Source organism: Kogia breviceps, chromosome 2 (assembly GCF_026419965.1).
Source record: "Kogia breviceps isolate mKogBre1 chromosome 2, mKogBre1 haplotype 1, whole genome shotgun sequence".
Taxonomy (NCBI): Eukaryota; Metazoa; Chordata; class Mammalia; order Artiodactyla; family Physeteridae; genus Kogia; species Kogia breviceps.
In genome coordinates this window covers 80,196,145-80,219,078 of record NC_081311.1, presented here as the reverse complement: position 1 = coordinate 80,219,078, position 22,934 = coordinate 80,196,145, and the positions used below count along the sequence as shown (strand labels likewise).

Genomic DNA, 22,934 nt, shown 5'->3' with positions numbered 1-22,934 from the left:
AATAGAGAAAATCATTTTCTAAAATATTCAGAGTTAAGTGAGAAAAAGAAATGCATGGCCCAAATCATTAGTAGGAAAATAAGTAAAATTAAATATTTTTTCAATGCAAGGATTAGTCTTTTAATTTACTCCCTCAAATAAGTCATTATTTATTGCCTGTTAAAACTCATTTGGAAAGTAACTGTAGCACTCTAAACAAAAAAGAGTCAATCAACTGGATGGGAAAAGGCCTATGGAACACAGATGAGTTCAAGTCCTGGTCCCTTCCTTCCTGTGTTCCTTGGATTAGCTGCTGTCTCTGAGGCCAATTTCCCCAATTTTTAATAGGGATAAAAATAATACCTACCTTCATGAGTTCACTGTAGGGCTGAAACTAAGCTATATGAGAGACAGAGCTTACCCAATTTTTATCTCCAAAGCTTAGCCACTATTAGATTTAATACCTGACTCTTACTTTGAATGAAAGCATTCACTTACAAGTTTCAATAATTCAATATTTTTAATAGCTACTCTGACAATATTTGGCTCAGGCACATTACATTTTAAAAAATTTTATCCGAGTAAAATATTCAAAATCGTTTTTATTTAACCTCCAACAGAATAAATTAAAAACTACATTCTCGGGCTTCCCTGGTGGCGCAGCTGTTGAGAGTCCGGATACGGGTTCGTGCCCCGGTCCGGGAAGATCCCACGTGCCGCGGAGCGGCTGGGCCCGTGAGCCATGGCCGCTGAGCCTGCGCGTCCGGAGCGTGTGCTCCGCAACGGGAGAGGCCAAAACAGTGAGAAGGTCCGCGTACCGCAAAAAACAAACAAACAAACAGAAAAACTACATTCTCTTGCCCCATCCTCTCCCATTTTCTTCTGCTCTGTGGAGGCAACTGCTTTTAACTCTTTCACCTCTGACAGTTAATACCTTAACTCTAAATAATATTCTTATACCGCTATTTCTATATTTATACATTTTAGATGTTATTGTATTGACTTCCTGTTGTTTTAAGGACTTAACTTTTATATTTAAGCAACCTCTCTAACCTCCATCCTACTAATATAGTGTTCTTTTCTTATTTAATTTTGAGGGGAGTAACTAAATGCCTTTAATATTTTTTTCTGTATTTGTTATCATCATATTTTTAATTTCCCCCCAATGTTCCATCATACTAGATAACAAGTCCTCCCTTTAATAGAAACTTCCATTCCTCCATTCTGCATTCTATTGACCACTAGCACCTAGTGTTACTATTGAGAAGTCTGATGCCATTCTGCTTCTCACTCCTTTGCAATAAATTATTTTTTCCTCCTGGAACTGTTTGAAGATTGTTTCTTTCTCTCTGATGACCTGAAATTTCATGACTGTGATCCTGTGATCCTTTTTAATTTAAAGCCTTTTGCAGCCTAAGCACACTTCATCGAAAGTAATTTGTTAAATATGTAGAACATGTGTCACAACTGTAAGAAGACATAAAAATAAGTAACATAGTTCGGCTGTCAGGAAGATTTAAATTACTAGGAAGGGAAAACAAACACGACAATGATAATAATAGGTGACATACTGTCTATGACATTAGATAAATGCAAATGATTTAGAGGGCTCAGAGGAGAAAAAAACATGTCTGTTTTTAAGGAAAGAGTGGGGAGGCACAAAATGGTTCACATAAATGTGGGAGAATTTCTGGTTAAGAACTGAAGAATGAGTGAGCCGGTGGCATGGAAGGGTGGCATTTAAGACAGAAACAGCATGAATAAAAAACATGACATCAGGAAAACAGAGGATGTATCATTCAGGAAATACTAATTCCATTTCGACAGTGACATCGAGATACACATAAGGAGAAATGGCAGGCAGATAAATAATATAGCTGTTAAAGTTGACTGAGCATGGAGACTCTCAAGCACCCATGCCAAAGAGTCTGAAAGTACTCTTCCATTCAGTTATCATTTTGCACGTTACAATTTAAAATTTAATAACTACTAAAACAATACTGGAAGGAGAAATGAATTCAGGTTCAACTAACAGTTATGAAAATGGACTTACATATGATTAGATCTTCTTCCTCTATTTGTTTTCTTTCCTATGACTGGAGTGCCAAAATGTTCAGGGTTGGTGAGTGGCAGCTGGTCTAATGTCTGTGGGTAGGAACATAAACCCATCAAAAGTTATTACATTGCAAGTTTTTTTTTTCTTTTTAAACCAAATCAGTTTAAGAATATGCTTAGATTTTGAGATGTAAAACTTCCCCTGAGGGAGACAAAAATACAACTTTCCTAAAGATAGAAAACTCTCATTTCAAAGATATTAGAATAAAGATGAATGAGCCCATGGCTGGAAAAAAAAAAAGTAAAAAGAAATTTAGTTATTCTCTCTAGATAATTTTCATTATCTATTTGAGGACTGACAGACTTCTAAGAATGATTAAAATATAAAACGAAAAACAAATAAAACTTAGTGGAAACAACAGATTTGAGAGATAAGAAACCTATGTGCAAGTACCTAACCCCTAGGTTGGGCCAATGGCAGCTCAAATTTTTCTTTGCATATAGGGAATCCCAAACCACAAGACAGAATTCTTAATAAGTAACAGAAATGAAATTATCAGGATAAGCATCAACTGCTTGAGAAAAGGGCTTCAGATATCCTATATCATGACTTTGCAAACATTTTCTGCAGTAAACCTTTCTCCCCCAACCCCTGACCCCACCACCCCCGTCCCTTGTGGCTTGCAGGATCTTAGTTCCCCAACCAGGGATCAAACCCAGGCCCCAGCAGTGAAAGCACCTAACCACTAGAAGGCCTGGGAATTTCCTGCAAGAAACCTTTTTTGCAGAAAATGTAAAAACTCAGTTTTTCTACAGTTAATATTTTATTTTTCCCTTCCTTTTTAATCTGCAAAATCCAATACTGTGCTTGGTATGAAGATAATAATCAACAAATGAACACTTCTTTCTTGTTATCAACTGGTAATTCGTGTCAACCCTTTTGTCCCTCACCCCATTCAAAAATAATGATTTTCAGGGAAGGAACTGGTTGTTGGTTAAAAGCAGAATGAAGAAAAAGGGATTCTGAAATCCCTTCGTTTCTCCATATCAGAGACTTCTTGGATTTTTCGTGCCATTATTTCCTGAAAAGGTTTATATATCTAAAAAGTTAAGGTATCAATCTGAAGATGCTATCCCAACTAATTCCCTGACTATCAATGTTGGTAATATTCTTACTTTTTCTGCATCTTAATGATTTTCCACAGTTACTAATCCTTTTATTCCTCCATCAGAACCTTTGCTATTGCAGATACTTTTATGAACCCAAGGGGAACTAAAGAGCCCAGGAAAACTGTCAGAGTGGAAGTGAGCGTGAGGAACTACTTAGGATAAAGACTTCTCAAAGTTACAAACAAGAATGTTATATGAAAGGGTATCCATCAACTTAAAGATCAGATATCTAAATACAAACTAATGTTAATATTTAAAAGAAAAATTTTAACTTTTATTTTTAAAACTGAGATAATTTTGTTGAAACAATGATGAACTAAAACATGAAAGGGGGAAGCATATTCATCTATTTTGCATAATTTGTTAGAATATATGTAAATATATTTAAGGTACATACAGATATCCAACAACAAAGAATACAGTATAGGAAAAAGGCAGTAACGATAGACAAAAATTGTTAACTTTTATAGGGCTGAAAACCTAACCTTTCAAATTTAGTTTATAAGTCGGGCATTTAAAAAATATTTGGAGGCAAAAGCTGGCCCAAATACAATAATATGCCAGACAAAACCTCTTCAGAAATGACCTGTCATTAACTCCCAATTATGCTTCCCAAGGGTGAAAATTTCAAAGTACTGTATTTGGTAAACAGGAAAAACAAATTAATTTGGCTTCACTTTCTGTCAAGCTAACAAAAGAATTAAATGCCCCTCCCCTAAAATTAAGGCTGCTCTCTTGAAAGCAGAGATTTCTATTAAGTACAGTGATTTCTATTTTAAGTATTTGCTAGTCATTTCACTTGATTTAGGAAAAAAAAATATCCAGGATTTCTGAAGAGTTATCTAGGAATCACATAGAGGAATTCTCAAATAAACCACAATCTCTCCCTAGTATGTAAAAAAGAATTATGACAACAGGAAGCAATATCTCTGTCCCTGGCCCCAATCCTGGAAAGCAGGAACACCTTTATTACACATGACAGAAAAGAGTAAGGGGAGGGTAGGATTTGTCTTGTCTTAAGCCAACAGAGCAAAGCCAGAGACTCCTGGCTATATCAAAGGCTCAAAGAAAATTCCACAGGCCTGGGGGAAACACGCCCATAGCCCTGTTACCTAAAATGGGCTGCAGGAAATATGGAGCTGGGATTTCATCTAAATTTTCTTCAGAGTTTTCAACTGCATGTAGTAAATGCACAGAGAGAATACCAGCTGATAAAACTACCTTTGGATAATATTCAAATTATGAATGCTCTATAGAAATACCCAAACACTCGCACAGATGTCAGGAAATAGGCAACATCCTCACTAAGCTGGTTATGGCTAGAACCAGTGATTTTGGTGTGGGAATTCAAACTAACTGACCCGCTTATTGTCATCTCTTATCGTGAAAATCATGAATTTAAGTCTTTGTTTAGGTATGAAGCTTACTAATGGGATTAGTGACCCCAAATACTGCCAAGTGTGATTTGTGGCTTTTCACTCAAAGGCCAAAGTTATTAGTAATAATAACAATTCTCTGAGCAAACTTCCAAAATATTAAAACTGTTTTTTGAAAATAGCAGAAATATCAAATAAGGGAAAGAATGTACATAGATGGCAGATTAAATATACTCCTGGCCATGTCTCCACAGCGCCTAGTACCCTTAAATTTTTATATTTTTGATTAATTAATGCTTTGTCTCCTTCAAAAGCAAAAAGAAGTTACCCAAGGATAAATTCCACATCTACTTAGCTTACCCATGTACCGACAGTACCTAGCATAGCACGTGGCATATGGCAATGGGTAAGGAATAATACACCAGTATTCCAATATCCTCTAGCAAAACATGAAGTTCAACACATATAGCCACACACAGTAAAAGCGATCCTTGCTGAAGTTAAAAAGGATACATTGAGCTACTTGCTCTTATTGCTTCAGCCTTTATACTTCAACTGTCTTATGAACAATTCCAACTTAAAATTCTCCTGGCAAATACAAAATGAGTATCTTCGATATTTCTCTGGATTAAATACATAAGACATATACCTTCACTTAGGTGAAAAAAAATCAAGTCTTCAAGTCCCCATATTCATTAACCTACTATAATTATCACATGTTCTAACTAAGGGAAATTAAATTATTTCTAAGAATTACATAAACTCAAAGAATTCTGTTACTTCATCAGTGTAAGAAGCCAAATTCACTGTACCTGTCCAAAGCTATATGTATTTCCTATATTTAAACCTTCACAACTAATTCATCAAATATTTACTGAAGGCTTTTGTATAGAAAACACTACTGAGAAAAGGAAAGCCCATCAAGATGACAAAAACTTGGCTATTCTGCCAAAACAGCTTACAATTTTATAGAAAAAATTATAAAAGTAACCAAAAAGACCATAAAATAAAAATAAGAGAAGTGGAAAAGTATCAAAGGATATAGAGATCAAATTTGGCTAGAGAGCTCATGAAAGACAATCATGAAGGAGGAAGCCTTTCTCATGGCCTTGAAAAGAGAAGGGCTCAGCAGAAACCAAGAAAAGAAAGTATGAGCCATAATCTGGAAACACCAAGTAGTTTTATAAGTCAGAAGTACAGGGAAATAGCAGAGTAGGAGACTGAAAACACAGGCCAGAATCATAATACAGATAATCTGTCCCAAATTCTGAGTTGAAATGGGAATTCAATCATTTACAGGAAGGGAAAATACCAAAAAGCATATAATAAAGTCTAATAATTTAAAACAAATATTAAAATTCTCCACAAAAACACTGTTCTAAATAGTTACTAGAAAAAAGAAATTTTGGTTTGGCCACACTGTGCATTAATTAATATTCATAGGCTGGACTAGAGACTATAACACTATTTGCAACAAATATGTCCATTTTTAAAATTCTGAATTGCAAATTACTGATTTACAAAACTTTGTGAACCCTCCACTCTTAGTAACTTAATAACATCTTTCAATTTTAGAGCATGATTTTGGTGTTAGAAAGTGCTGGTTTGAGAACCAGTTCTGATCATCACTTTCATCAACTCTGAGTTGGAGATAAGCATTGTATCTCCCTCATAATGTTGTAAATGCAAGGATGTATGTAAAGCACAAAGCAAAGTCCCTGGCAAATATGAACACTTCATTTATTCATCCAGCTAATGTTTATACAGTTCCTACTCTGTGCCAGCCACTGTTCTAGGAACTGGGAACAAAGTGGTGAAGAAGACATACAAAATCTCTGCCACTGAGACACATTCTAGTGAGGAAGGCAGACAATATATAATTAAGCACATATACATATTTTGGTGTGAGAATGATCTGGGCTATAAAGAAAACTAAAGCAACCTTAAAGAGTTATGAGAAATGGAAGGGACTATTTTAGAAAGGGCAGTCAGGCAAGCCTTCTTCAAGGAGTGGGTGGCAGCAGCAGTAGTTCTAGGGATGGCTTGCAGTATCTACACAGCCTTTAATGATGATGGGGTTCAAGTAGATTATAAATGAGACATCTCTTTTCTACAATTATTTACAAATTAAAGGACTCTATAAAAAAGTTGCCTAAGGGTAATGAACAATCCCGTTGTTTTTTCTTCATGGACAAATGTTAAAATACATTTTTTTTTAGACAAAAAACCCCACAGACAACCTGGTACTCAAACACAAGGCCTTAAACAGGTTTCACAGACTACACCCTCACGCTATTATGTATTAACGAATTTTCCTGATTAACAAGTAAGCTGCTTGAGTTGAGAAAGCAGAACTTTCCTGCCCCCAGTACTAAATACTAGGACATGTTCATTCGTTAAGTGATTACTTACTTCACTTTCGGCAAAATGCCTCTCTCCTTTCAGGCAGAGTGAAGACCGTCTCAGTGTCTTCTCATCTCCATCATCAAAAACTGTGAGAAGAGGTAGAAATGGCAACTACTGAAGGGTTTTTCAAAGATTAACAAAATGACATAAATTATCATTTAACTTTCTCAGTGCAAACAGAGCTATTGTTTTAAAAGATTAGATCTGAAATTCAGTACACATTTAAGTTTTGTAACAAACAGCTTCAAGTGTAGAGTATGTTTTCCAATTTCTAGGGAAAAAAAAAATACCTGTAATGAAAACATCTTCCCTGGAACAGAAAACATCAATTGAAAATAAGAAGTTAGCATTTCAGAAAGAAACCTTTTAAATGCTGATTAATCCTTCTCAATATGGTAAAGAAAAAGCAAATTTTCCTATTGGTAGATACTGACAAATTTACCTAAGAAACAAAAAATAACAGTACAAGTTTATATATTCAGACTGCCCCTAAAAATTACCCTATTTTTATTATTTAAAGCAGTGTTTCTCAACCTCAGCACTACTAACATTTTGGACCAGATGGGAACTGTCATGGGGACCTGTGCACTGTGAGATATTTAACAGCATCCCTGGCCTCCAGCCACTAGATGCCAGCAGCACCCCCTTCCCAGGTGTGACAACCAAAAATGTCTCCAGATATTGTTAAACGTTCACTGGGTGGCTAATTTGCTCTCTCTTGAAAACTACTTATTTAAAGTACTAAAATGTCCCAGTAATTATGTTGTAAGTTTACATATACACAGAACAGATGTATACTTTATGATATAATTTTAGCATATACTACATTCCTCACAAATCACGGGAAGAGAATACCTCTATTTTAAATAAAGTTACCAGGCCTTGATTTTATAAACAGAGGTTTTTGCCAAAAAAAAAAAAAAAAATTAGGTTCTTATATATAATGTGAGCTTTTACATCACATGAGACTGGATAAATAACTCTTCGTACTTTTTAAAAATGTAGTAACTAAAATAGTCAATGATAAAGTGCCACATTTATAAGACTATCACACCTAATTATCACAGACTTAACGACACAGAACTGCTCAGTCTTATAACCTACACAAATGTAAATATATCCTTACGCTTCAAAATCAAATTTTCCCTCTTCACCAGGTTTCTTTCTCATACCACAAAACTCATCATTACTATTTGAAATCTCCATCAAATTCTGACATCATCAAAGACATTTTACTAGATGTTTACTCTCATCTCTGAGATTAAACAATAAGAATTTTTACCATTCAATAAATAATACTGGGATAATTACTCTGTTATCAATTTGGAAAAAATAGTATTTGATATTTCAGAATGTTCAAAAACACTGTGGGAGAAATTAAAAGCTCTTTGTAAAACAAAAAATAGAACTTTAAATTGAAGAATACATTGGAAAACAAATTTACAACACTGATGGAAGGAAAGCCTTCTTAAACAAGACTCAAGCTAAAGTGACAAAGGAAAAGGTGACCACAGGAAAACTGACTATGACTTGAAAATTGACAGCAGAGAGAAGAGTAAAGCAATAGAAGAACATTGGCAACTGAAGTGGCAAAGGTTAACATTCCCTTTATACATTTAAATATATAAACTTATACCCTGAAAATAAGAAAACGATAACCTTCCCAAGAGGAAAAGGAGCGGACTGGGAAGACACTATAAACTTGCAATTCAAACGAGAGAAAATACAAATGAAATAATGTTCCTTTCAATAAACATATGAAAATATGTCCAATATCACTACTAATCATGGGAGGAGCATATTAAAACAAAACTGAGATACTATTTTGTGTCCAGATGGGCACAAATTTTAAAATATTACTAACATCACATTTGACAAGACTTAGGACAACAAACACACTTATATACAGTTTATGGAAATGTAAATTAACAGTCTTTTAGAAAAGCAGTTTTCATAACCTACTACATCTTTAAAAGGACATTTCCCTTCAATCTATGCCTAGTTCTCAATGTACACACTAGGGAAATATTAGAATAATGTCCATGTACAAAAGACATTCAATCCAGCATTTATTACAACAGCAAGAAAACTGGCAACATCATCAGTAAGAGAAAAAAGACTATGGTACATCTAATGCTATGAAACATAATATTGCAGTTAAAAAAATTTATCTGTTGCACAACATGATATACTGAACACTACTGAAATGCACACTTAAAAATGGTTAAGATGAAAAAGAATTTCTCTAAGATATACTTTGAAGTGAAAAAAGCTAGAAATCCAATTGTATAATATATACACTAATTTCAAACTATATGTTATGTACATATTTATGAAACATAGTTTTTAAAGACCTGGAAAGATAAAACATTAACAATAATAACATGTACGGCAACTAGGGGAGGAAGTAAATCAAGAAAAATCTGCTTTATTTGTATTATCATTGAAAATATATTTTTAAAAGAAGATGTATTCCCTTACCTACAGTGTACCAACTCGCATCTGTTAATTTATTGATTACAGCTTCTTGATATGCGCCATCAAGATTCTTCACTTCCACAATAGCTCCAACCTAAAGTATTTTTTTAAAAAGTTAGGAAAACTTTAAGAAGATAAATGAACAAACTAAAAACTGGCTTTCTTTTTTAAACTAATTGAGTGTATGATGGTGAAGAATAAAATCATTTCTGATTTGATTTGTGTTAAGGTGCCAGCAATTTTACTCACCACTGTTTCTGCACCATCAGTGAAAATATCAACATAGTGAAAAAGGCAAATAATATCTAAGTATTACTATGAAAATAGTTTTGCCCTTATAATCTCCCTGAAAGGGTCTTGGGAACCCTCACAGGTCTGGGGGTCCCTTTCTGTGAAACTAACTATCTTTGCCCCATATTATGACTCTTCCTTGAAGAAGGCTGGGGAAAAATTAACAAATAATTTTTTTTTTTTTTTTTTTTTTTTTTTTTGTGGTCCGCGGGCCTCTCACTGCTGAGGGCTCTTCCGTTGCGGAGCACAGGCTCCAGACGCGCAGGCTCAGCGGCCATGACTCACGGACCCAGCCGCTCCACAGCATGTGGGATCTTCCTGGACCGGGGCATGAACCCGTGTCCCCTGCATCAGCAGGTGGACTCTCAACCGCTGCACCACCAGGGAAGCCCAACAAATAACTTTGAGGTTCTCCTTATGAGTTATAATGTACCAATAGTGACAGTCATTTGAAATATTTTCATCTCATCAAGAAAATGCTGATAATTTATATGGTTTATAAATTTATATGGTTTTTATACGTACATCAAACTAAAACGCTTCTGTACAGCAAAGGAAATCATCAAAAATTTGAAAAAGCAACCTACTGAATGGGAGAAAACGTATCCTCAAATCACATATCTGATAAGTGGTTAAAAACCAAAAGATATAAAGAACTTATACAATGCAACAGCTGAAAAAGAATCAAACAATCCAATTGAGAAATGGGCAGAGGTTCTCACACCATATACAAAAATAAACTCAAAATGGATTAAAACCAGAAATCATGAAACTCCTAGAAGAAAACATAGGCAGAACACTCTTTGACATAAATCAATGTTTTTTTTGGATCTGTGTCCTAAGGCAAAGGAAACAAAAGCAAAAATAAACAAATGAGACTTAATTAAACTCAAAAGCTTTTGCACAGCAAAGGAAACCATCAATAAAATGAGAACCTACCAAATGGAAGAAATATTTGCAAATGATGCAATTGACAAGGTGTCAATATCCAAAATATACTAACAGCTCCAAAATTAATATCAAAAAAGCAAAAAGTCCAATTTAAAAATGGGCAGAAAACCTGAATAGACATTTTTTGAAAGAAATCATACAGATGGCGAACAGGTACATGGTAAAATGCTCAATATCACTAATCATCAGAGAAATGCAAATCAAACCCACAATGAGATATCTCCTGATACCTAATGAGAATGGCTTACTATCAAAAAGACAAGAAGTAAAAGTGCTAGCCAGGATATTGGAGAAAGGAAACCCTCGCGGCACTGCTGGCGGAAATGTAAATTGGTGCAGCCGCTATGGAAAACGGTATGGAAGGTCTTCAAAAAATTAAAAATAGAACTACCGTATGATCCAGCAATTTCACTTCTGGGTATTTATCCAAAGGAAATGAAAACACTGACTTGAAAGGATATATGCGCCCCCAAGTTCACTGCAGCGTTATTTACAATAGCAAAGATATGAAAACAATCTAAGTATCCATTGATGGATGAATGGATAAAGATGTGTGTGTGTATGTGTGTGTGCGCGCGCGCGCATGCAAGCGCACGTGCATATAATTCAGCCATAAAAAAGAATGAAATTTTGCCATTTGCAACAACATGGGTGGACCTTGAGGGCATTATGCTCAGTGAAATAAATCAGTAAGAAAAAGACAAATAAATACCATACAATATCACATATGCATGGAGTCTAAAAAACAAAACAAACAAAAAACCAAGCTCATAGACACAGAGAACAGATCGGTGGTTGCCAGAGCTGGGAAGGAAGTGCAGGTGGACAAAATGGATGAAGGGGGTCAAAAGCTACAAACTTCCAGTTATAAAATAAATGTCATGGAGATGTAATGTACAGCATGGTGACTATAGTCAAGAACACTGTACGGCATGTCTGAAAGTACAGGTAAGTCTTAAAATCCTCGTCACAAGAAAAAAAAATTTTTTATAACCATGTATGGTGATGGATGTTAACTAGACTTTTTTTTTTTTTTTTTTGCGGTATGCGGGCCTCTCACTGTTGTGGCCTCTCCCGTTGCGGAGCACAGGCTCCGGACGCGCAGGCCTAGCGGCCATGGCTCACGGGCTTAGTTGCTCCGCGGCATGTGGGATCTTCCCGGACCAGGGCACGAACCCGTGTCTCCTGCATCGGCAGGCGGATTCTCAACCACTGTGCCACCAGGGAAGCCCAAACTAGACTTAATGTGGTGATCCTTCTGCAATGCATACAAATATTGAACTATTATGTTGTATACCTGAAACTAATAATAATGTTATATGTCAATTACTCCTCAATTTTAAAAATGTATATGGTCTTTGCAGTGATAACAAAAATAAACTTGTTCACAGAAGAGACTGTCAGCCCCACACAATGCCCAAAAGAGGGAAGGAAATGCTGAAGAATTAACAGAACTTTCCTTTTTTTTTTTTTTGGCCGCGCCGTGCAGCATGCAGGATCCTAGTTCCCCAACCAGGGATCGAACCCAGGACCCCTGCAGTGGAAGCACAGAGTCTGAACAACTGGACCACCAGGAACTACTGTCAATAAACACATAGTACATTTTTTAAAATTTAATACTCAAGTGGTCTAGTATTATTTTCATGTGAACTCACTGAAAATATATTGAGATCAAATGACCATCACTATGGGAAGTTTATTTCCTCTAGGAGAAACATAAATGCTAATACTTTCTATCAGCTGATGGAAAGCCACAAAGTACATTAGGGAACAATTCAAAATCTATATACAAAAAAAAAACTCCATAGGCAAGAGAAATATTTTAACAATTTTGAGACCGAAATTTAATACACCTGCATACATCAAAATAGTCCTAAAACCTAATCAAAAACAAAGAAAATTTTAATAAATAAGAAAAATAAACCACCTATGCCACAATCAAAGAGGCTAGAACAAAAGGAGAGAAAGATGGCTTGAGGATACAAAGTAATTGTCTTTCCTATCCCTTGCGACACTGAACATTTTTTGTAGCTGGTACCAGCCTGCCTATGCCAGGTGAACAGGGTAGTCAGGCAGCGAAGAGCTGCGCTGGTGTGCTTATGAGGCAAAAACACAAATAAGGCATGGAGATGTGTGTGTTATGATCATCCAGGGGGCACAGTGCTTCAGTGACAGGCTGTGCATCCATGAGAACTTGGTCTGCCACCACTGGCTGTAAGACTTTAGCCAGAGCACTTTACCTCCCACCTCCCTTCACAGTTTCCTCTTCTGTAGAGAGCTATTATGAAGATTACATAAGATAATATGTGCAGAGGACTTAGCACAGCACTAGCACATACTAATAAGTGCTAAATAAATGGCAGTTAACATCAAATTATACATGTGCATGTTTTTGTCCTTTTGTACCTACAAGTGATACACATGTGTACGTAAAATTAAAGATGGCACCTACAGGTACTTCCCTGGTGGCGCAGTGGTCAAGAATCTGCCTGCCAATGCAGGGGACACAGGTCCGGGAAAATCCCACATGCCGCAGAGCAACTAAGCCCGGGCGCCACAACTACTGAGCCCGCGCTCTAGAGCTCATGAGCCACAACTACTGAAGCCCGCATGCCTAGAGCCCGTGCTCCGCAACAAAAGAAGCCACCGCAACGAGAAGCCCACGCACTGCAATGAGGAGCAGCCCCCACTCGCTGCAACTAGAGAAAGCCTGCATGCAGCAACGAAGACCCAACGCAGCCAAAAATAAAATAAATAAATTTGAAAAAAATGGCACCTATAAAACAGAAAGGGTGGAAAATAATTTTCACAAGGCAAGATTAAAAAAACAAGTTTTAGTCCTCCATAGTGCCTACTATATATGCAAGGTACTAATGCCCTGGGGATCCAATTAAAAGTTTTTAAATAAACTACCAACAAAAACTGGCAGATACACACATCTATCTATCTATCTAGTTCTCTGAAAAGTACAGCTTCATCAGGAAAGGATTTTTCTTGCATCTACAAATGTCTCTTCAATTCTGTTAGCATTTCTTAACATTCACCCAGCTAGGCCAATGTCCATTTCAGACATTCTAAAGGACCAAACAGCACACAGTGACTACCTGCACATTCCCTTTAGCTTGCTCACTAGTGGAAAGTAAAGCAGACTAATTCCACTGGCCAATGAAGAAAAACTAATGCAAAGAAATGAAACTATCTGTATATATAAACATATTTATCACTTATGACTGCCAGATGATCCTTTAACAATTTCATATGCCAGTAGTTGCTTCAAAGAATTAAAAGCTCTGAGGATTTGTTTTGTTTTCTCAATTTTCACATCATCATGGAACTTACATCACTTGATCCCTAGTTCACCACCTATTATTTCTGGAAATTGTACCCTTTTAATTTTTTTTAATTTTTTTTAATTTTTTTGCAGTACGCAGGCCTCTCACTGTTGTGGCCTCTCCCGTTGCGGAGCACAGGCTCCGGACGCGCAGGCTCAGCGGCCATGGCTCACGGGCCCAGCCGCTCCGCAGCATGTGGGATCTTCCCGGACTGGGGCACGAAACCGTGTCCCCTGCATCGGCAGGCGGACTCTCAACCACTGTGCCACCAGGGAAGCCCTGGAAATTGTACCCTTTTAATAAATGAAACATGGTGAGGCCAAAACAGATGAGTAAATAAAAAGCAATCAGTTTTTCCTTGATGTTCATTTCACTTCTGAACACAGGTTTTACTGTCATATAGGTTTTATTGAACACTAAATCTACTTTTTTTCTATTAGTCTATTTAGAGAGAATTACATATTTATCAACTCAATAACAGAGTAACCAATCAAGTTTTTAAAAGACTGAGATAATTACAGTTTCCCACTGAAGCATTAGAAGTAATAATGAATCAATAAATGAATTACCTTTAGTGGGCCCTTTATGTGGTCATCCTGAACTTCCACTGTTGAAGAATCATGTCTAAATGTTACCTGAAGATTATAAATTTAATTAGCCACCAAAAAAGAAAAAAAAGCAACACAAGCTCGTTAATGCATGAATTCATTTTTATTATGACTAATCTAAACAAACGGCTGCCTAGCTTATACAATATCTCAATCCCTAAGCAGATTAACTGAAAAATTTATTATTTAACAGACAACTTCCCAGACTAATTTACTTGATGATTTACATATCATATTTTATTCAATATTATTAGTTGTGAGTTTAATTGTATAATTTCTTTTCCTAAAAATGAGGAAAAAAGAGGTGGCGATCTTAGGCTATTAGGTACTCTACCATTTTGTGAAGGCCTCGCTTAATAATAAGCAGTAGCAAAAAACACTTACTGACAGCCAAGTATCAGGCTCAACCATCAAACATATAATCTTCACAACAACCATATTAGGTAGGTATGTTTATTCCCATTTTGTTGATAAGAAAACTAAGGAACAGAAAGTGTAAGTAACTGGTCCAAGATCACAGAACTAGTACCATGGTAGAGCTGAGATGCAAACTCAGGCCAACTAGATCCAGAACTTTACTGTACTCTCCCTCTGTGTCAGTATAGAAATCAGAGAATGGGAAACCAGATGTGAGGTAAGTTAAAATAAAGGGATCAAGTTTAAATATTTAATTAGTTGGTAAAAAACAAAACAGCTTCCAGTACTCAGTATAGAAAAGGTTGTTTTCCTTATACAAAGCAAGAGTTCTTACAAGGATTGAACCATTAATGTGGTCTTATCTGATATGTGTGGTAATCAATTTAGGTAACAGGGTCACAAACCAGCTATGAAAGGAGATGTCCTGTACTCACAGCATCCCAGGTATTTCTGTCTCACACAACACTCTACTACACTTTATTTAAATTATATGTTTAGATATCTGTGCCATTCACTAGGCTATAACCCATTTAAGAATGGAGATCAAGTCTTAATATTAGAGTTTCAATACCTGATATAGTGCTTGGCATGGAGTAAATGCTCAATAAATGAAAACTGATGGGGAAGAAGTATTGTTCTTCTTACCCAGAAAAATGTATTAACTCTGAATTATAAACTAATTAAATTGATATAGAAATATACAACCGTATCTGTTGAGAAAATCATTAGCTTTGAATTATAAACAGATTTTTAGAGCAGCCCAAAAAACTAACAACAAATTTTAGATAGCCACTACTTATAAGGCACAAGGCACAGGCTGGCACTCTGTGCCATCAGCAGAAGCAGTATAGACTGCTTTCTTCCTTTCAATGACAGCAAGAAATGGCAGGACTGCTATGTGTCATTTTGCTGGTTCATTCATTACAGAGACACCCAGCTGAGATTATAAATCACAGCTAAAATCCAGTGAAGCATTGGTCCTAGAGTAAGACTGCTCCTGCCCAAAGGAACACCATTTCTAACCAGCACAAAAATGTTATCTGTAGGCCAAGTTCTGCTAAGGAGGGTCTCTACCAGCAGGGAGAGATTTCTGTCTAACTCATGTTAAGGTGTTACACATGATAGCAGTAGCTCTGTCTGAAAGAGTGAGAAAACTGATAAAAAGCTTTCTCTTCATCTCTAAGATAGTAATGGCAAAAAATGAGTGCTCAGGGAACACCGCTATATGAAGTCAGGAACAGGAAAGGCCACTATAAGAGCTCATGCACACCAAGCATGTGAAAACTAAAGATCGGGTGGGGGGCTAAGAACAGCATCCTACAGGCTTATGGTTAATTTAAAGGCCTTATCACAATGGTTCTTAACTGGCAGTGTAAATTAGAATCACCCTGGAAGCTTTTTTCAACATATCCATGCATAAGGAAGGAACCTAAGCATATAAGCATGGAAGAAGCTCCAGAAAAGACTCTGACACGCTCCCGAGGTACAAAATCTCTACGGCCTGTTTAACCAGTGATGTTCAAACCAGTATTTTACGGGGTATCTGCTAATATGGATTATAAACCCCTTGAAAATAGAGATTGGGTTATTCTCATATCCCCATCCTCCTTCCCTCCTGCCATTTGCCACTCAATAAATAATTAACTATTATTAGGAAGATTTTTCAAGAAAAGTAGAGGATAAGGAACCAACAACTAGATCTACCATCATCAATTATAAATCACATCTCAATTTCATGGTTAAAATGGGGGGCGAGTCTTAAAAATGATGTACTATGGTAATTCCCACTCTGCCACTAATTTGCCATAATGGCCTTGGAGAAATCACTAACCCTGTACTGAGCCTCATTTTTCTTATAAAAAAATTAATGAATTAAACTACATGACTTCTAAGGTCCTTTCCAGCTCTGAAAGGCTAACAATACAAACAATACCAAGTCTGTAGCGAAATGGCATTCAAAATACCAACTGTGATCATCTAACTTCATTCCAATTGGAATAAAATCACAAGTAATGCTTTGTTTTCAGGTATTTTTACAATCATTACTCCTAGAAACTAAAAACTCATCTTGCAGAAGAAAAATATTCTTAAATATACTTACCAGTAAAAGTCTAAGCAACAAATACTAAACATATAATTTAGAAAATCTACATATACTGTACCTTGACTTTGACAAGTCTTTTTGCTGTCTTGATCTTGGCTTCACAAAAGGCTCCTCTGTATTTAGCACTCACATCAGTGCCCACTGTCAAGTAGGGAGGTTCATCAAGGGCCTAAAAATGCAAACAAATATAATTAATTTAAACTTTCTAGTTCTTTCTCAAAATCAGACCTCTGAATGGCAGATCTAATCCTGTTACAGCTATAAAAGTTGTAATAAAAGCATGTATTGTTAACAAAAACAATCTATAAAATACTCTAACTTAAAAATAAGTAAAATACATTCATAAAGCCTATTTAAATGTACTAAAACATACATCTATAAAAGATAAAGGCATCTTTTTTCTCTACATAAAATACAGATGGTCTAAGTATATCATTCCATCCACTCCTCCATCTACCCATTCATTCAACTTTTTTTTTTTTTTTTTTTTTTTTTTGTGGTACGCAGGCCTCTCACTGTTGTGGCCTCTCCCGTTGCGGAGCACAGGCTCCGGACGCGCAGGCTCAGTGGCCATGGCTCACGGGCCCAACCGCTGCGCGGCATGTGGGATCTTCCCAGACCGGGGCACGAACACGTGTCCCCTGCATCGGCAGGCGGACTCTCAACCACTGCGCCACCAGGGAAGCCCTATTCAAAATTTTTAATTAAATGACCACTGAAAGAAAAGGCAGATCCTTAAAACTCAGTCCAAGAAAATTTCTTTTAATATTTAGGCTATATCTTGGCAGCCACCCAAATTCAGAATAGCTTTGTTATATCCCTATCTAGACAATGCTAAGGTAGAACAGCATAAAAGGGGTGGGGGAAACCCACATGCATTCAAACTACTGGTGAAAACTACATGAAGAAATCCAGTCTGAAAAATCTGAAGTAAAAAATCAGCCAAAATGTCTCAACTGCTTTGGCATGAGTTCACTGTTCACTTCCTGTCTACAAAAAATATTATTTTAAGTTTCCTCACTTGTGATTTAATTTTTAATAGTCCTAATCTAGCTGCTCTTTTTATAATCAGGTACTTTTCTGCACAGGATCTATATTTCTAAGGAGTTCTACTTATATTCATCAATTCTATAGCCAAAGAAAGATTATGTAAGTAACTTTTCCCAAAGAGTTTTACAAGAAATACTAATATTCCAAGATGCTCCACCAGAAAAAAAGTTGGGAATTTGGGAAAATCAGTTCATTGAATGAATTCCTACTCTGCCTTATCATTTCCCAATCTATTTGTCCAAAGAACCTTTTTTATTTTTTAAAATTTTTTAACAGATTTTATTTATTTATTTATTTATTTATTTATTTATGGCTGCATTGGGTCTTTGTTGCTGCACACAGGCATTCTCTAGTTGTAGCTAGCGGGGGCTACTCTTCGCTATGGTGCGTGGGCCTCTCACTGCGATGGCTTCTTCTGTTGCGGAGCACGGGCTCTAGGCACATGGGCTTCAGCAGTTGTGGCTCGCAGGCCCTAGAGCACAGGCTCAGTAGTTGTGGAGCACAGGCTTAGTTGCTCCATGGCGTGTGGAATCCTCCCGGACCAGGGATCAAACCCGTGTCCCTTGCATCAGCAGGTAGACTCCTAACCCCTGCACCACCAGGGAAGCCCCCAAAGAACCTTTCTTAAATTAACATCTATTAACATCCTGCAGAAATTCCACAGACCATAAGGTGGAAAAATGCTGTTATACAGCAATAAATAATGAATATATCAATTTCATTTGGATCTTAAAATAAATTCATCCCTAACAGTTGTGGCTAATACACCTAGAAGAGATTTATCTCAAAAAAAAATTCTAATGCTATAACGAAAGTGACCATAAATATATCAAACAATTTTAATAACTTTTTAAAAGGTGGGGAGATACCACAAACCAAAACAAGGGTGCTACAACTAGAAATATCAGGTCACCCTCCTTAATGGCCATTTGCCTCACATTCTATGTATTTCATGAACAGTATTTTTTTAAAAAAAAACCCTCAAAACATATCAAGTATATGATTTCTTAAATCTATTTAGGAAAATGCCTATATTTCAATTTATTTATGCCATAACAGAAGTGTACCCTCATAGGAAGATAATCATTTCTGCATTATTACTTTTAAAATCTGTTGATATCATTAATTAACTATGATTTGATAACTCTGTACTGCTCTTGCACCTGAAGTTAATAAATGCATTTCTACTTTACAGATTAGCCCTCTTAAAATATCATCTTCCCAGGTCAAAATTTTGAATAAATTCTAGACAAGCTAGTGGCTTTATTTTAGCAAGAATATGAAAGGGACTCACAGCACTTCACCCAGAAATTTTAGGAAAATTTCCAAAAGATATCAATCCACTTTGTGGTTCAATTGGTATTGTGTTACTGCTAGACAAGCCCAAACGGAGGGGCACTCTTCATGACCATAAGGTTCATTACTCTCCACAACTTGCAACCTCTCCCATTAACACTTCCTGCCTTATTAGCCAGTAAAATTCTGAAATGTAGAACCAGAAATTCTGAAATGTAGAAGAGAAAAAGAGATCATCTAAAAGTGCATGTTTCTGCCTACTCAGGAACAAATAAATATTTAAGAAGTGATAAGCTTTTTAGGTACTTTTATTATAGAGAATTTTGAACCAAAAAGGGGAAGGGGGAATAGGATAGTAATATTTTTAGACTACTAGTATACAGAAACCCATTTATGTACTCTTTTCATTAATATTCAATATCAAACACTGGCAACATTCCAACCCCAGCAAACTATAAACATGCTTAATGAACAGACTTATTCATCTTGAATTTGAGAACGGGAACTTTTCCCCAAAAACTAAGCCCATCCTACATCCTTATTAACGTGAAAATCCATGTTGACAGAAAAGAGTAATAATTAGCTCATATATCATGAGGGCAAATTATTATTTTTGAAGGGTAATATTTTCCTTCCTTCAAGCTAGAACACATGAAAAGGAATCAGCAAGGTATATAAAGAAAATGTCTGTTACAAAAATACTTGCAAAGGGAAGCCAAAGTCTAACAAAAACCTGCTAAATACATTGTTAGACCAGGGTTCATTTCTCAAAAAGAGCATAGGAAAAGCAAAGGTCTATGTTCTGATCTTAATTTCTGCCTGTATTTTTTTTTTGTATCATCTTAGGTAAGTTACTTTTCTGTCCCTAATTTCTCATCATTAGATGAATAAAATAATCTGAATTCTGTATACATTTGTTTAACATGCCTATGTCAAAGGACTAAGGTTATTACAAAGACGGTCAGAATAGGATACTCTGAGACATGTAATTGTCTAGAAGTGAAACTATGCTAACCAAAGTATGAATTTCTACAGAAAAACAAATGAAACTCACAACCTACATGGTCATATTTGTGTATGTAATTTTAGCAGACCATAAATTATCACTCTATCATTAGTGTAATGTGAGACTAATATAGCACAGTTTTTGAAAGCAAAAGACAAGGTCCTAACTCCAGCTCTATTCTTTATGCTAACTACATGAGTCTTTATAGGCTACTGAACCTCCCTAAACTTCAGTTTCCACTACAGGAAAATGGAGCCAGTATTAGAAAGTACTCAGTTATGATGCCAGAAGTATTTAACTATTCACAATTACTATTATGAAACACTGAGTGTGGGCAAATAAGTCATTAAACCAATGTAAATTCAGATTTGGCACCTCCTCCTTTTTTCCTTTTTAAAATGGGAAAGGCAAAACCTCATTTTAAATGATTGCTCACCATAAGTCAGTGTAAAGAGAAAGTTAAACCACTTTTCTCACTTTTTCAACTAATGTCGATACTCCTCAGAATACAATATTTTTTAGCATTAAATCTAATGAGAACATAATACAGGATAATTGGTACTATGTATATGTCTTTAAAGTATTATACTTTTTCTACTTCTAGAAATGCAGAAATAAAAATATATACATTATACTATGCATATAGAAAAAACACACATATTAAAGATAAAAACAACTGTTAAAGAGGGATTAATCTATGAGAAAGGGAGTGGAAAGGAGGGGTATGTATATAAAAACATTTTATCCAAAGTATGTCTTCCTTTTTTCTTAAACAAAAAGGTTCTTTTGTTTTTTACAATTGGCATGTAGCCTTTGCTTTTTAAAATGTATACTAAGGAACATTTCAAACTTATAAAAAAGAAGACAGAACGGTACAGTAACTCCCCTATATACTCATAATGTGACTCCCACAATTATCAACTCAATTATAATACTCAAAGTATTATAATCTGTAGTGACTGGGATTATGGGTTATTTTGAACGTTCGTATTAATACTTGTCTATATTCTCCAGTGCACTTGGAATGACTCTATTAATGAGAGTCAGTATAATACAGTATAATACAGAGCACAGGCTCTTGAATTAGATGCTTAGGTTCAAATCTACCACTTAGGAGCCAGATGATCTTGCCTCTAGATATAATAAATAGGGACTATCTCACAGGGATGAAGACTGAAATGCTTGCTACATGTAAAGTGCTTATTAGAACAGACCCCAGCATACAATACCAAATAAAGGCTGTTATTATTACTCAATAATCCGGGGTACAATTATGAGTTTAAAAAAAATTTGAGTCCTACACCAAAGAGATCCCACATAAAAAGAACAGATGCCAGTATAACTGTGTATATGGGGGGAGGGGTGTTTAAAATATTATCCCCCTTTTCAGTTCAGAAATAAAGTATTCAAGTTGAATTGCAGTAGCAAGAGCAGTAAAGTGTTTGTGGGGATGCTCCATGAAGTCTATCACAGTCTTTCAGTGTGGCAGAAAGACAAAATCAAGACTATACACACCTATTCTGAGGCTACTGTACTTTGATCCAGTGCAGAGATATACAAAGAATCATGCCAGCAGGTTTACCAAGATTCACTGGACCAACACCGAACCTGTTAGGTGTATGTACATGTGTATCACCAGGGGAAAAAAAATAAAACAAAACTCTTACCTTCTCTTTTTGTTCTGCTTTTCTGATTCTGGTCAAAAATACAGACCATCTCAGAGGCTAAAATAAAATGTTTTTATATGGCACCTCCATGCCAAAAAAGAAATTAAACTACTATATTACCATCCCTTTGTTTAACAAACATAACAGTTTTCCAGTTGTCACGGCAACAATTACCTCATACTTATCCCAGCATTGCTTAAAGATTTATTTTTCTAGTCAGTCTACCAAATGTCCTAACTGGCACCTAAAAACCATTGAATTCCATGGAAACACTAAAAGCCTAAGCAATTTTTAAATTAGATATTGGTGGATAATAATCCTTCAAGAAGCCAAAATGAAAAAAAAATTAAAAAAAAAAAAAGAAGCCAAAATGCCATGGAAATATATAAGTACTCAAGTGAGTCAACAGTAATCTCTAATCTGCCTTGGGCTACAGTACACCAAATATACAAGTTTCAGAAAGATAACAGTTGAATCAATGCTTCAAATGGCTGATGTTGACACTAACTAAGAAATATTCAGTTATTCAAGATCTATTTTTTAAACAGCCAAAACATGCTAGATGACATTTTATTGAGGTAGGTTTTTAAAAACAGTAAGCATTCAAATTGGTTACTAAGGCAGTGCCAATGCAGCCAAGAGAATCAGAACGCAAGATATCAAATTTGATGCTAAAATCCTCACTAAATAAATGTATTTAAACACACAGTGTGACAATAAATCTATGAAAACGATCTTTTCATTTATG

At 35.8% G+C, this 22,934-nt stretch overlaps 1 protein-coding gene across 6 annotated transcripts in view; it reads right to left on the bottom strand.

The window, feature by feature from the left end:
- ARID4B (AT-rich interaction domain 4B) overlaps nucleotides 1-22,934 on the bottom strand; it is a 130,128-nt gene that overhangs the window by 63,519 nt on the left and 43,675 nt on the right. For all 6 annotated transcript variants that reach the window (XM_059054609.2, XM_067025689.1, XM_067025690.1 and 3 more), the window contains exons 3-7: nucleotides 17,226-17,336; nucleotides 14,608-14,673; nucleotides 9,468-9,558; nucleotides 6,993-7,072; nucleotides 2,033-2,124 (exon numbers count right to left, since the gene is read on the bottom strand). In XM_059054609.2, the coding sequence (XP_058910592.1) occupies nucleotides 2,033-2,124; nucleotides 6,993-7,072; nucleotides 9,468-9,558; nucleotides 14,608-14,673; nucleotides 17,226-17,336 (440 nt within the window). The remainder of the gene's footprint in view (nucleotides 1-2,032; nucleotides 2,125-6,992; nucleotides 7,073-9,467; nucleotides 9,559-14,607; nucleotides 14,674-17,225; nucleotides 17,337-22,934) is intronic.